The sequence below is a fragment of the Columba livia genome, chromosome 11 (genome assembly GCF_036013475.1).
Source record: "Columba livia isolate bColLiv1 breed racing homer chromosome 11, bColLiv1.pat.W.v2, whole genome shotgun sequence".
Lineage (NCBI taxonomy): Eukaryota > Metazoa > Chordata > Aves > Columbiformes > Columbidae > Columba > Columba livia.
In genome coordinates, this window is record NC_088612.1 from 20,747,544 (window position 1) to 20,760,684 (window position 13,141).

Below are 13,141 nucleotides of genomic sequence, written 5' to 3' on the forward strand. Positions count from 1 at the left end.
TCGATTTATTGGCTCTTATTTATAACAGCCGGATCCAACATCTGCAGGAGGTGGCTCTTGCTGTGCTCCTCCATGATCCCCGATGGGACGTCCCCGAGCTGCCTGTGGGACAGAGGGGACACTGTGCCCCGTGTCTCTTGCACAGGGACGTCCTCCTGCTGTGACCACCTGCTGGGGCTCACCTTCCAGGTGGATGATCTCCCTGTCACTGCATGGGGACCCATCTGTGTCTCAGGGTCACTGGTGCTCTGGGACATCAACAGAATCACCGAACCTCTGGGTCATCCCCTGTTCCTGGTGGCTTGGGCACAGCTTGGTTCTCCATGGATGGGGAAACCCTTGGAGAAGGGGTCATCTCCTCCAGGTACTGAGCACCGGGCCCCCACCTACCTGCCCCCGAAAACCCCCGTCCTGATACAGGGAACTGACAACGAATTTATTAACACTTAATAACTAACACTTGAAGAACTAACCCTACCCCACATCACTAAGAGCTAACCCTTTAACCCACATCACTATTGCCTAGCCTTGCTTAGCTCTGTGTAACTTATTGTATGAGAATCAGGACTTCCCTGACGCCTTGCAAGGATAATAATCCTTGGGTGCATCCTTGATGCATCTTTGGGTGAACTAGATTACAGAAACTTGGGCACAGGACAGGAGATACGCCAGTTTTAACCAACTCAGCAGCCTGAGACCCAACCAACTCGTCACACTGGACCAAAGGTGACGGTGTACAGAGAAAGAGGACCTGGGGTCACAATCACTGCGCAGCTGCAACCAGGAGGAGCCAGAGGTGGAGACTATGGAAATGGTCTCCCAGAACTCATTGTAATACGAACCGCCTTCTTGCGGACAGGTTATGAATATGTATAGGTGTTCCTAAAACTTTCATGAATATGTAACACTTTACTGCATTTAACCAAGCTCACAGCTACTGTAATTTTACACACGCATTAGGTGAAACGATTCCCCGTGTGTCCGGCGTCGTAAATAGATGCATATCTTCCTTATAACTTCAAGGGTTGTACGGTCATTCCACGCCTCAGTCCCTCTGACCCCAGATTCAGAACTGGGCCGGTCTCATCCACGGAGTCCATGGGTGAAGTATGACACAAAATACATGGGACCTCCTGGGTGTGGGTGCTTCCCCGCAAGTTGCCCCATTACCTGGTGAGGAGGTTCTTCTGCAAAGAGAAATCCCGATGCCCAGTGAGCTGGGGACACAGAGTTGTGCCCAGCTGCATCCTGAGAACCTCTCTGCCCCCAAAATTTGTGATCTCACACCGCCCTGCCAAAAACCCACCTTGGTGACCGTGCCAACCCTGCTGCTTGTGCTGTGCAGTGTCCCCCAGCCTGGCAGTGTCCCCAATCACTGATCCCCAGCAGTGTCCCCATCACCTGCATGCTGCCCTTCCCCACAGCCTGTCCCCATGTGGCCACACCAGACCTGTCACTGTCCCCGTGAGCTATTCATGGACATGGGTCAAGAGAAATGCCCACCAATTGACACCCCATCACCTGGGGGAGACACCCACAGGTGTCCCATGGTACCACCCCGCCACCCAGCCGAGTGCCCCATCATGACATGGGGTCCCTGGCCAGGACTGAGCCACGCAAATTGCCCGGGGAAGTAGCTCCCTGCAACGTCCACAAGCCCCAGCTGCAGGACAGGTGTCACTTGGGATGTGACACCCCGGAGTGGCCTCGTCCCCTGGGAAGGGCATCGGAATGGTGGTTGCAGCCCAACCTCAACCCCATCCTCAGGATCAGGTTTCAGCCGGTGGTGCCATGAGGAGGATCAGGGCCACAGCCCTGTCACCATCTGCAGGGCCACCCCAAGGAGCCCCCTGGGACCTTCTGGCAATGGTGGCTGTGGTCAAGCATTGTCCCATGGGTGACACAACAGAAACATTGGGTGGACATGGTGTCGCATGTTCTGTAGGGATGGATATCCCTTAAAAAATGGGACAGTGGTGGCATTTTCCCATCTCAGGAAGGGGACAAAGGAAGGGCTCAGTGTCTTGTCCCTATACACAGGGCATCCTCGTGGCATTACAGCCATCCCCGCAGGGCTGATGTCCTCATGGGGATGCCAATGTCCCCACTGACCCAGCATCCTCACAGGGACACAGCCGTCCCCAGAACCGGCATCTTCAGGAGGATACCACCATTCCCACCAAGCCGGCATCCTCACAGACATGTCACCATTCCCACCAAACAGTCACCAAATGTTATATTTTCTATTGCATTATTTATTTTATTATATAGCTGCTGATTGTTGCTGTTATTACTGTTCTTCACTGGTGATACTGATACTGGCCGGTGTTTCACTCATTAATATCCTGGGCAGACAAGACCCCAGAGGCTGGTGGCAGCCGGGCAGCTCTCTCAGCCCATCAGGCAGGACTGAGGCTGTAGGTAAAATCAGGCACTTCTCAGGTAACAAAGTTCAAGAAAACATCAGATTAGCTCATGGCAATTAAGCTCCAGGAAGCAGAAAGCAACGTCCCCCACCCTCCCAAAGAAAAGCTCCTTCCCTGGGCGAGTTGTTGGGGTGCGCGGGGCAATGCTGAGGCTCCTCTGTGGGTCGGGGGGGTCGTCCTAGGGGAACACATGTCTGCCACCTCTCACGCCGTGTGGCTGCTCCACTGCCCCAGCCGGCTGGGGAGGCTTGAGGTGGCCTGGAAAGGGGGGAAGTTCCCCTGAGCCCCTGCCCTGCCCTTCCCAGCTCGTGCAGATGGGTCCTCTGGCAGCACTGGCAGCTGGAGCCCAGCCCTGCTGGGGACCCCACAGCCCTGCTGGGGACCCCAAAACGCTCTGAGGGACCCCACAGTTCTCCCAGAATCCCAAAACTCTGAGTGGAATTCCTGCAAGTCCAGGATGGTGAGGGTGAAATGGATGCAGATGTTTTTATAGATGGAATACTCGGCTTCGCTGTTCATCGCTTTCTCGAGTTCATTACAGAGGTCATTGGGATTGACCCCACTTTTTGTCCGGTAAATCTCCCAGTCGGGTCTCTCATTTTTCAGGGCGTGGAAGCCTGACTTGACAATCTTGTCAGGGATTGGCTCAAGGAGCGTGGACATGAGTCCACCAAGCAACTGTACGAGCAGAGCCCATTTTAGTTGACATAAGTAGGCCTTAGTTAGCTTGAGTATTAGGCCATGGGGAAGGGGGAGATGGAAAAGTACTGACTGTGGCAGGGTCTGCATATCCTTGAAGAGAGGAATGGGGTCTGTTCTTGAAGAGATAAGGGTCAGAGGAGTGCAGGATGTGCATAGATAACTAAACCCAAGTAGGTGGTATAAGTAAATGTATCCTTTTTAATGCTAAGCCTATTAGGTAGAGACAAGTATGCATAACTATTGTGTTTGGTATAAATACGCGCTATTTTGGGCAATAAAGTTGAATCATGCTTTATCACTCACACTGAGTCGGCCTGCATGTTTTCCTCAGCCGCGTGCTCGCACAATCTCACCCCGACACTTCTGACTGCTGATCAGATCCTCTGTGCTCTGGGTGCCTGAGTCTGGAAAAGCAAGATCCGCCCATCACTCTGGCCCGGCCACCGCAGCTGCTGGCAACATTTTGGCCACAACCACAACCCAAACGGGACCAGGGGGTCTGGCACTTACCCTGGAATTTTGCGACCTCTCCAGATCCGCAGTAGACAGCTGCATGTTTGAAGACATTGCTGTGCTTTTCAGAGCTGCTCTCCAAGGGGAAGGACACGATGTTCCCAGGTGGCAAATTTCTCTCCGGCCCCTTCTCTGAAATCTCCCCATGTATGTGGTTTTTCTTGAGCAGCAGAAACATGATTGTTTGTCAACCACACCAGGGAGGGAAGGTGAGAAGGCAGCAGAACCAGCTCCATTGCCCCCAATGCCCCCCAGATCCCCAAAATGCCACCACAGGTCTCACCAAGCTCCTACTTACAGTGTTGGCCCACAGCTGCAAGGAGAGATGTGTGCAACGGGGTGTGCAGATCGGACCATGCTTACCATGCTTAGTCCTGGTGATGCTGCAGGCCACCCAGAAACCCAGCCCTTCTTCAGGTACCCACAGACCTCCCAGGAATCTCACAGTCCCCTCGGGGCACCCAGCCCCCTGGGAACCCCATCCCATCTGGGCACCACTCCCTCCTGGGGACATCGCAGCCCTCCTGGGGATCCCAGTCCTGCCTGGGTCTCAGACCTCGCTGGTGTACCCACAGCCCTCCTGGAGATACCAGTTTTATGTGTGGGCACCTCAGCCCTCCTGGGGACCCCAAAGATTCCTCTGAGACTCTGAAACCCACCCACACATCCCAAGTCTCCTGGAGATACCTGTCTGCTCTGAGGACCCCAAAGCCCTTCTGGGGACCTCAACGTCCTTCTAGGCCTGTGAGATCTTTCCAGGAGAAGCCATCCCTCTTGGGGGACCCCAATCCTCCTCAAGACTCAGCCCTCCTTTAGTCTCCACAGCCCTCCCAGGGACCCCAAACCCTGCTGGTGGTGCTGACATGGGGATACTCACAGCCCCACCACTACGGCTGCTGTCACCTTCATCTTGGATTTGCACCTGCAAGAGAAAGCTGTCCATGTGCAGGGGGCTCCGCTGTCCCCACCGCTGTCCCCACCGCCCATGGGCACCCCATGGGGAATCAGGTCAGGATGCAAACGCAGGGCTGGGGGTGGGTGCGGGAGCCGTCCCACCGCGGCCGTGACACCAGCTCCGTGCTCACCAGTTCTGAGTAGAACTCCTCCAGTCCCAGGAGGGAGAGGGCGAAGTGGATGCAGTTGTTTTTATAGAGGGAATACTTGGCTTCGCTGTTCATCGCTTTCTCGACTTCACTATCGAGGTCATTGCGATTGACCCCACCTTTTTTCCGGTAAATCTTGCATTTCCCTCTTTTATTTTTCAGGGCTATGAAGCCTGACTTGACAATCATACCCTCATATGTGAAACCGCTGATCTGACCCAATGAGGTTGTATCGCTTCCAACTGGAAAAACAAGAGCCGCCCATCACGCTGGCCCAGCTTCCGCAGCCACTGGCCACACTTTGACCACAACCACAACCAAACGGGACCAGGGGGTCGGGCACTTACCCAGGAAGTGTATGACCTCTCCATCCCTGCAGTAGACAGCTGCATGTTGGAAGACTTTGCTGCACATTTTATAGCTGCTCATCATGGGGAAAAGCACGATGTCCCCAGGCTGCAAATCTTGCTCCGACACCTCCTCGAAAATCACCCCATGATCAGGGAGGCTCTTTGACCACAGAAACTTGATGGACGTATACTCCCTCTGCCAACAGCACCAGGGAGGGGAGGTGAGGAGGTGGCAGAACAAGCCCCATCACACCCCAACAGCCCCAGACCCCCACTCTGCCAGCAGAGGTTGGGCCAAGCTCTGAGAGGAACAGAAAAGGGGTGTCAGCGCCGTGCTCGTGCCGCCCTGCCCGTGCACCAGGGCAGGGTCCCAGCTGCCATCACACCCTGCCCGGGATGGATCCTGCCAGGCACAAGGGCTCGGGCAAAAGTCACCCGTCCTTCCCAACGGCTCCGAGCTGGAGCCGTCCCGGGACAAGCCCTGTGCATCTTCCCCTCCCTGTCCTGCTCTGACCACCGTCCAGGCAGCTGCGTGCAATGGGTGGGGGAGCCGGGAGCGCGCTTACCGCGACACTCTCTGGAACTCTGGAACCAGCAAACATGCGAGAGAAGAAATTCATCACTGTTTTCTCTGGGACGGTGCTGGTGACAGAGCCGGGCTGCTCGCTCCGCCAGGGGTTGAGGAAAATGCAGGGGATGGGTGGAACAGCAGCAGGGACGAAACCTGACCTCACATCCTTCCTGATACACAGGAGGCGGAGAAAGGCTGAAAGCCAAACCCCGAGTAGAACAAAGTGCAGAGAAGCGCCAGGAGGCATTTCCACTTCCCAAAGCTGCAATTAATTTGCTAATTCCACTGGAAATGTTAAGTTTGGGCATAGAGGGAGGGAGGTGGGGCAGGAGACCCTGGAAAGGCTGTGGAGTGCGAGGAGCTGCAGGACATGTGCAAAAGTGCGTGTCCTGCAAGAGGCCCCGGGGAGCGAAGAGCAGCTGCTGCTGCGGGGGGGCAGGAGGGGGTGGCTGCACCCGGGCTGGGACGTCGCTCAGCGGCGGCTTCGGGGAAAGGAGCTGCTGGGAACCGGAAAGTGAAAGTGAAAACAACAGAAGTTCCGCAGGACTGGCACAGCCTCCCCATGCAAACCATCCATTGCCACGCAAGAGCGATGCCAGAGGCGCCATCACGACACCGATCCTCAGGATAAGGATCTTCCATCCCCGTGTGTCCCGCACCCACATTGTCACCCTTGCAGCACCTTGGCCGGATCCAACATCTGCAGGAGGTGGCTCTTGCTGTGCTCCTCCATGATCCCCGATGGGACGTCCCCGAGCTGCCTGTGGGACAGAGGGGACACTGTGCCCCGTGTCTCTTGCACAGGGACGTCCTCCTGCTGTGACCACCTGCTGGGGCTCACCTTCCAGGTGGATGATCTCCCTGTCACTGCATGGGGACCCATCTGTGTCTCAGGGTCACTGGTGCTCTGGGACATCAACAGAATCACCGAACCTCTGGGTCATCCCCTGTTCCTGGTGGCTTGGGCACAGCTTGGTTCTCCATGGATGGGGAAACCCTTGGAGAAGGGGTCATCTCCTCCAGGTACTGAGCACCGGGCCCCCACCTACCTGCCCCCGAAAACCCCCGTCCTGATACAGGGAACTGACAACGAATTTATTAACACTTAATAACTAACACTTGAAGAACTAACCCTACCCCACATCACTAAGAGCTAACCCTTTAACCCACATCACTATTGCCTAGCCTTGCTTAGCTCTGTGTAACTTATTGTATGAGAATCAGGACTTCCCTGACGCCTTGCAAGGATAATAATCCTTGGGTGCATCCTTGATGCATCTTTGGGTGAACTAGATTACAGAAACTTGGGCACAGGACAGGAGATACGCCAGTTTTAACCAACTCAGCAGTCTGAGACCCAACCAGCTCGTCACACTGACCAAAGGTGACGGTGTACAGATGTCACGGAGAGTCCTCGCAGGTTAATTTAAGGGACAACAAGGTCCAAAAACAACTTTTATTAGACCGGTGAGGAACAGGGTTTTAGCACTCCAAAAGTGACTTAAATGCAGGTTCGGATATCAGTGGAGGAAAATTATTGAGGGGGGCAGCCAATTAATACAACTGGCGGTCCACAGAGTGCATGCACGTGGCTTCACTCAAAACAATGCCGGAGCCGTCCCCGAGTCCCGGAGGAGTACACACTTGCCTAAACACGGTGTGGGATTATTTTCATAGAGATACACATACTCATAGTGAGTACGGAAAGTGTGCACTCGCGATTCCGCAAGAGTAACTTTATAATACACTCACAACCCTTCGAGAGTTAATTTACTTATACGTGCAAGTGTGCACGGAATCCTACACGTGCTTATGTAGAAGCACGGGAGGAGAATACACTCGCGATTGTGCGAGGAAATAATGTAAAGTACGTGTGCAAATGTGCACGGAAAGTTATACGTGCATATGTGCACGAAAAGTATAAATATACTCGCAATCCTGCGAGAAGTTTTACTTACACCCGTGGCGGCGAGGCAAGCGGAGTCTCCATCCCAGGGAGGGGGGCTCTCGGCGGCAGTGGCTAAGCTCGTGCTCCGAGAGACCCACGGCAAAAGGGCCAGGTCTCGACGAGAGTCCCGTTTTTATCTGATCAGATCTGACTGTAGGCACTCTAGAAGCTTCTCTGCACCCCCCACACTGGCTGTGGGTGCCCCTGAAGCCTTACCCTGGCCGCTGGCGCCCAGCGGCTCGGCACGCCCCTCTCCCAATGTCCCAGGAGCCAGGGTGCTCCGGGTCAAACAAAAGAAGCTGTTAGCCTCAAGTAGCAGAGAAAAGGGGGAGATGTGCCATACTGAAGGAAGGAGAGGGGTTTGCATTCTGCCACAACAGAGAAAGAGGACCCGGGGTCGCGATCACTGCGCAGCTGCAACCAGGAGGAGCCAGAGATGGAGACTATGGAAATGGTCTCCCAGAACTCATTGTAATACGAACCGCCTTCTTGGGGACAGATTATGAATATCTATAGGCATTCCTAAAACTTTCATGAATATGTAACACTTTACTGCATTTAACCAAGCTCACAGCTACTGTAATTTTACACAAGCATTAGGTGAAACGATTCCCCGTGTGTCCGGCGTCGTAAATAGATGCATATCTTCCTTATAACTTCAAGGGTTGTACGGTCATTCCACGCCTCAGTCCCTCTGACCCCAGATTCAGAACTGGGCCGGTCTCATCCACGGAGTCCATGGGTGAAGGGTGCCACAAAATACATGGGACCTCCTGGGTGTGGGTGCTTCCCCGCAAGTTGCCCCATTACCTGGTGAGGAGGTTCTTCTGCAAAGAGAAATCCTGATGCCCAGTGAGCTGGGGACACAGAGTTGTGCCCAGCTGCATCCTGAGAACCTCTCTGCCCCCAAAATTTGTGATCTCACACCGCCATGCCAAAAACCCACCTTGGTGACCGTGCCAACCCTGCTGCTTGTGCTGTGCAGTGTCCCCCAGCCTGGCAGTGTCCACAACCCCTCACCCCCAGCAATGTCCCCATCACCTGCATGCTGCCCTTCCCCACAGCCTGTCCCCTTGTGGCCACACCAGATCTGTCACTGTCCCCGTGAGCCATTCATGGACACGGAGCAAGAGAAATGCCCACCAGTTGACACCCCATCACCTGGGGGAGACACCCCCAGGTGTCCCATGGTGCCACCCCGCCACCCAGCCAAGTGCCCCATCATGACATGGGGTCCCTGGCCAGGACTGAGCCACTCAAAGCGCCCAGGGAAGGAGCTCCCTGCAACGTCCACAAGCCCCAGCTGCAGGACAGGTGTCGCTTGCGATGTGACACCCCAGAGTGGCCTCGTCCCCTGGGAAGGGCATCGGAATGGTGGTTGCAGCCCAACCTCAACCCCATCCTCAGGATCAGGTTTCAGCCGGTGGTGCCATGAGGAGGATCAGGGCCACAGCCCTGTCACCATCTGCAGGGCCACCCCAAGGAGCCCCCTGGGACCTTCTGGCAATGGTGGCTGTGGTCAAGCATTGTCCCATGGGTGACACAACAGAAACATTGGGTGGACATGGTGTCGCATGTTCTGTAGGGATGGATATCCCTTAAAAAATGGGGCAGTGGTGGCATTTTCCCATCTCAGGAAGGGGACAAAGGAAGGGCTCAGTGTCTTGTCCCTATACACAGGGCATCCTCGTGGCATTACAGCCATCCCCGCAGGGCTGATGTCCTCATGGGGATGCCAATGTCCCCACTGACCCAGCATCCTCACAGGGACACAGCCGTCCCCAGAACCGGCATCTTCAGGAGGATACCACCATTCCCACCAAGCCGGCATCCTCACAGACATGTCACCATTCCCACCAAACAGTCACCAAATGTTCTATTTTCTATTGCATTATTTATTTTATTTTATTATAGAGATGTCTGCAAAATCAGGCATCTTTCCGGTAGCAAAGTTTAACAAAGCATTTGATTAGTGCATGGCAATTAAGCTCCAAAGAGAAAGGAACGTCCCCCACCCTCCCAAACAAAAGCTCCTTCCCTGGGTGAGTAGTTGGGGTGCGCGGGGTGATGCTGAGGATCCTCTGTGGGTCACGGGGATCATCCTCGGGGGACACGGGGCTGCCACCCCTCACGCCGTGTGGCTGCTCCCCTGCCCCACCGGGCTGGGGGGGCTTCAGATGGCCTGGAAAGGGGGGACGGACCCATAATCCCTTGCCCTGCCCTTCCCAGCCCGTGTGGACGGGACACCAAAACCCTCATGGGGACACCAAAACCCTCTGAGGGATCACACAGTCCCTGAGGAGCCCCAAAGCCCTCCCAGGACCACAGTGTCATCCCATGGGATCCCATCCCTCAGTGAGGACCCAATTCTTCTGGTGACACAGCCCTGCCTTGGACCCCTCATTCCTCCCAGGGACCCCAACCCCTGCCAGGGGGGCTGACATGGGGATACTCACAGCCCCACCACTGTTGCTGCTGCCACCTTCATCTTGGATTTGCACCTGCAAGAGAAAGCTGTCCATGTGCAGGGGGCTCCGCTGTCCCCACCGCTGTCCCCACCCCCCATGGGCACCCCATGGGGAATCAGGTCAGGATGCAAACGCAGGGCTGGGGGTGGGTGCAGGAGCCGTCCCACCGCGGCCGTGACACCAGCTCTGTGCTCACCAGTTGTGAGTAGAACTTCTCCAAGCCCAGGAGGGAGAGGGCGAAGTAGATGCAGTTGTTCTTCATAAAGTCATACTTGGCATCATTGTTCATTGCCTCTTTGACTTTTTCACAGAAGTCATTGAGAGCAACCCCGTCTGTTTTATGGTATATCTTGAACTTCCCCCATTTCTTTTTCATGGTCCCAAGGCCTTCTTTGGTGACCAGAGCCGGGGCTGTCACACTGCTGCTGGTCAGACCGGAGCTGCTCTGGATCCCTGGAAAAGCAAGAGTTGCCCATCACCCTGGCCCGGCCACCACGGTCACTGGTCACACTTTGGCCACCACCACAACTCAAACAGGATCAGGGGGTCAAGTGCTTACGTCGGAACTGTATCAACTCTCCATCCCCGCAGCTGACAGCCGCATGTCTGAAGATGCTGCTGAGCTCTTGAGAGCTGCTCTCCAAGAGGAAGAGCACGATGTCCCCAGGCTGCAACTTGTGCTCCGGCACCTCCTCAAAGATGTTCCCATGCTCAGGGCTTCTCTTGAACAGGCGAAACTTGAATGTCTGCCCATGACAAAAGGGAGGGAAGGTGAGGTGGAGGCAGAACCAGCCCCATCGGCCCCAACCCCCCTCAAGACACCCACACTTCTGAGAGAGGTCTCTCCAAGCTCTGAGAGGAACAGAAAAGGGGTGTCAGCGCCGTACTCGTGCCGTCCTGCCCGTGCGCCAGGGCAGGGTCCCAGCTGCCATCACACCCTGCCCGGGATGGATCCTGCCAGGCACAAGGGCCTGGGCAAGATCACCCGTCCTTCCCAATGGCTCCGAGCTGGAGCCGTCCCGGGACAAGCCCTGTGCATCTTCCCCTCCCTGTCCTGCTCTGACCATGGTCCAGGCAGCTGCGTGCAGTGGGTGGGGGAGCCAGGAGCCTTCCTGGGGATTCTGGTCCTGCCTGGGTCTCAGACCTCCCTGGGCACCCACAGCCCTCCTGGAGACCCCAGTTGTGTGTGGGCACCCCAGCCCTCCTGGTTTCCCCAAAACCTCCTTGGAGACTCTGAATCCCCCTCACGTGTTCCAACTCTCGTGGAGATACCTGTCTGTTCTGGGCACCCCAAAGCCCTTCTGGGGACCTCAAAGTCCTTCTAGGCCCATGAGGTCCTTCCAGGAGAACCCATCCCTCTTGGGGGACCCCAATCCTCCTCAAGACTCAGTTCTCCTTCAGTCCCCATAGCCCTCCTAAGGACCCCAAACCCTGCCAGGGGGGTTTACATGAGGGTACTCACAGTCTCACTGCGGCTGCTGTCACCTTCATCTTGGATTTGCACCTGCAAGAGAAAGCTGTCCATGTGCAGGGGGCTCCGCTGTCCCCACCGCTGTCCCCACCGCCCATGGGCACCCCAGGGGGAATCAGATCAGGATGCAAACGCAGGGCTGGGCGTGGGTACAGGAGCCATCCCACCGCGGCCGTGACACCAGCTCCGTGCTCACCAGTTTTGAGGAGAACTTCTCCAAGCCCAGGAGGGAGAGGGCGAAGTGGATGCAGTTGTTCTTGCTGGCGCAATACTCAGCTTCGCTGTTCATCGCCTCCTTGACTTTTCTCCAGAAATCACTGAGATTAACCCCATCTTTTTTCCGGTAAATCAGGTACTTTCCCCTCTCCTTTTCCATTTTCACCAAACCTTCTTTGGCGATCACTCCAGAAGTCTTCCGACTGCTGATCACATCACGTTTCCTCTGAGTGTTGGTGCCTGGACAAGCAAGAGCCGCCCATCGCCCTGGCCCGGCCACCACAGCCGCTGGCCACACTTTGAGGATCACTACAACCCAAATGGCAGCAGCGGGTCTGGCGCTTACCCACAAAGTGAATGACCTCGTCATCCCCACAGTAGACGGCTGCATGTTTGAAGATCATCTGGACAACGATGTTATTGCTTCCATCAACGGGGAAGAGCAAGATGTCTCCAGGGTGCAACTCACTCTCAGAAAGCACCTTGAAGATCTGACCGTGCCCGCGGACGCTCTTGAACAGCAGAAATCTGGTGCTCTACGAACCACACCAGGAAGGGGAGGTGAGGAGGTGGCAGAACCGGCCCCATCAATCCCAATGCCCCCCAGGACCTCAAAATGTCGGTGCAGGTCTCTCCAAGCTCCTACTTACAGTGTTTCTGAACACCTGCAAGGAGAGAGGAACAGAAAAGGGGTGTCAGCGCCGTGCTTGTGACGTCCTGCCCGTGCGCCAGGGCAGGGTCCCAGCTGCCATCACACCCTGCCCGGGGTGGGTCCTGCCAGGCACAAGGGCTCGGGCAAAAGTCACCCGTCCTTCCCAACGGCTCCGAGCTGGAGCCGTCCCGGGACAAGCCCTGTGCATCTTCCCCTCCCTGCCCTGCTCTGACCACCGTCCAGGCAGCTGCGTGCAATGGGTGAGGGAGATGGGAGTGCACTTACCAGGCTGGTACCTGCAGCAGCTGAAACTAAGATAGATCCAACGCCGATGAAAGGGGCAGCGTGTGCCATTGTTTTCTTTGGGACAGAATCAGTGACAGACCTGGGCTGCTCACTCCTCCGAGGGCTGAGGGAAATGCAGGGGATGGGGCAAATCCTGACCTCACATTCTTCCTGATACACTAGAGGTGGAGAAAGGTCAATAGCCAAACCCCGAACAGAGCAAAGTACAGAAAAGCTCTGGGCGGCTGCTTCCACTTGTTCTAGTTCAAATTAATTTGCTGATTCCATTCAAAATGGTAAATTGGGAGATTGCAGAGAGCTCGGGAGTGCGAGGAGCTGCAGGACGTGCAAAAGTGCGTGTCCTGCAAGAGGCCCCGGGGAGCAAAGAGCAGCTGCTGCTGCGGGGGGGCAGGAGGGGGTGGCGCCACCAGGGCTG

At 55.8% G+C, this 13,141-nt stretch overlaps 2 protein-coding genes across 5 annotated transcripts; both read right to left on the bottom strand.

Annotated features, from left to right (window-relative positions):
- Positions 1–2,234: 2,234 nt before the first annotated feature.
- Positions 2,235–6,020, bottom strand: LOC102099049 (uncharacterized). Of its 3 annotated transcripts, none has more exons than XM_065077183.1 (7): positions 5,661–6,020; positions 5,092–5,290; positions 4,727–4,986; positions 4,519–4,563; positions 3,639–3,801; positions 3,432–3,532; positions 2,235–2,434 (listed from the first exon to the last, which is right to left on the bottom strand). In XM_065077183.1, the coding sequence occupies exons 1-6, from the start codon at positions 5,910–5,912 to the stop codon at positions 3,456–3,458; spliced, it is 996 nt and encodes a 331-aa protein (XP_064933255.1). In that variant the 5' UTR covers positions 5,913–6,020; the 3' UTR covers positions 2,235–2,434; positions 3,432–3,455. The 3 variants fall into 3 exon arrangements, with proteins under 3 accessions (XP_064933255.1, XP_021136991.2, XP_021136990.2); XM_021281316.2 differs by having other exon boundaries at positions 2,235–2,684; positions 5,661–6,017; XM_021281315.2 differs by having other exon boundaries at positions 2,235–2,415; positions 5,661–6,013.
- Positions 6,021–9,487: 3,467 nt separating this feature from the next.
- On the bottom strand, positions 9,488–13,125 carry LOC135580591 (uncharacterized). Of its 2 annotated transcripts, XM_065077182.1 has the most exons (9): positions 12,706–13,122; positions 12,419–12,433; positions 12,115–12,304; positions 11,749–12,008; positions 11,544–11,585; positions 10,641–10,827; positions 10,278–10,534; positions 10,070–10,114; positions 9,488–9,795 (listed from the first exon to the last, which is right to left on the bottom strand). In XM_065077182.1, exons 1-9 carry the CDS (start codon positions 12,772–12,774, stop codon positions 9,787–9,789), a joined length of 1,074 nt encoding a protein of 357 aa, XP_064933254.1. In that variant the 5' UTR covers positions 12,775–13,122; the 3' UTR covers positions 9,488–9,786. The 2 variants fall into 2 exon arrangements, with proteins under 2 accessions (XP_064933254.1, XP_064933253.1); XM_065077181.1 differs by having other exon boundaries at positions 9,488–10,114; positions 12,706–13,125.
- Between the last annotated feature and the right edge of the window lie 16 nt (positions 13,126–13,141).

Excerpts from the sequence above, each read along its gene's own strand:
- LOC102099049 (XM_065077183.1), bottom strand. The coding sequence starts at position 5,912 with ATGCCTCCTGGCGCTTCTCTGCACTTTGTTCTACTCGGGGTTTGGCTT. Across the intron at positions 5,291-5,660 it reads GAGTTCCAGAGAGTGTCGCG|AGGGAGTATACGTCCATCAA; the intron begins GTAAGCGCGCTC and ends TGCTGTTGGCAG. Across the intron at positions 3,802-4,518 it reads GCAGCCGTAGTGGTGGGGCT|AAAAACCACATACATGGGGA; the intron begins GTGAGTATCCCC and ends CTGCTGCTCAAG.
- LOC135580591 (XM_065077181.1), bottom strand. The coding sequence starts at position 12,774 with ATGGCACACGCTGCCCCTTTCATCGGCGTTGGATCTATCTTAGTTTCA. Across the intron at positions 10,828-11,543 it reads ACAGCAGCCGCAGTGAGACT|ACATTCAAGTTTCGCCTGTT; the intron begins GTGAGTACCCTC and ends TGTCATGGGCAG. Across the intron at positions 10,115-10,277 it reads AGAAGTTCTACTCACAACTG|GTGCAAATCCAAGATGAAGG; the intron begins GTGAGCACAGAG and ends TTTCTCTTGCAG.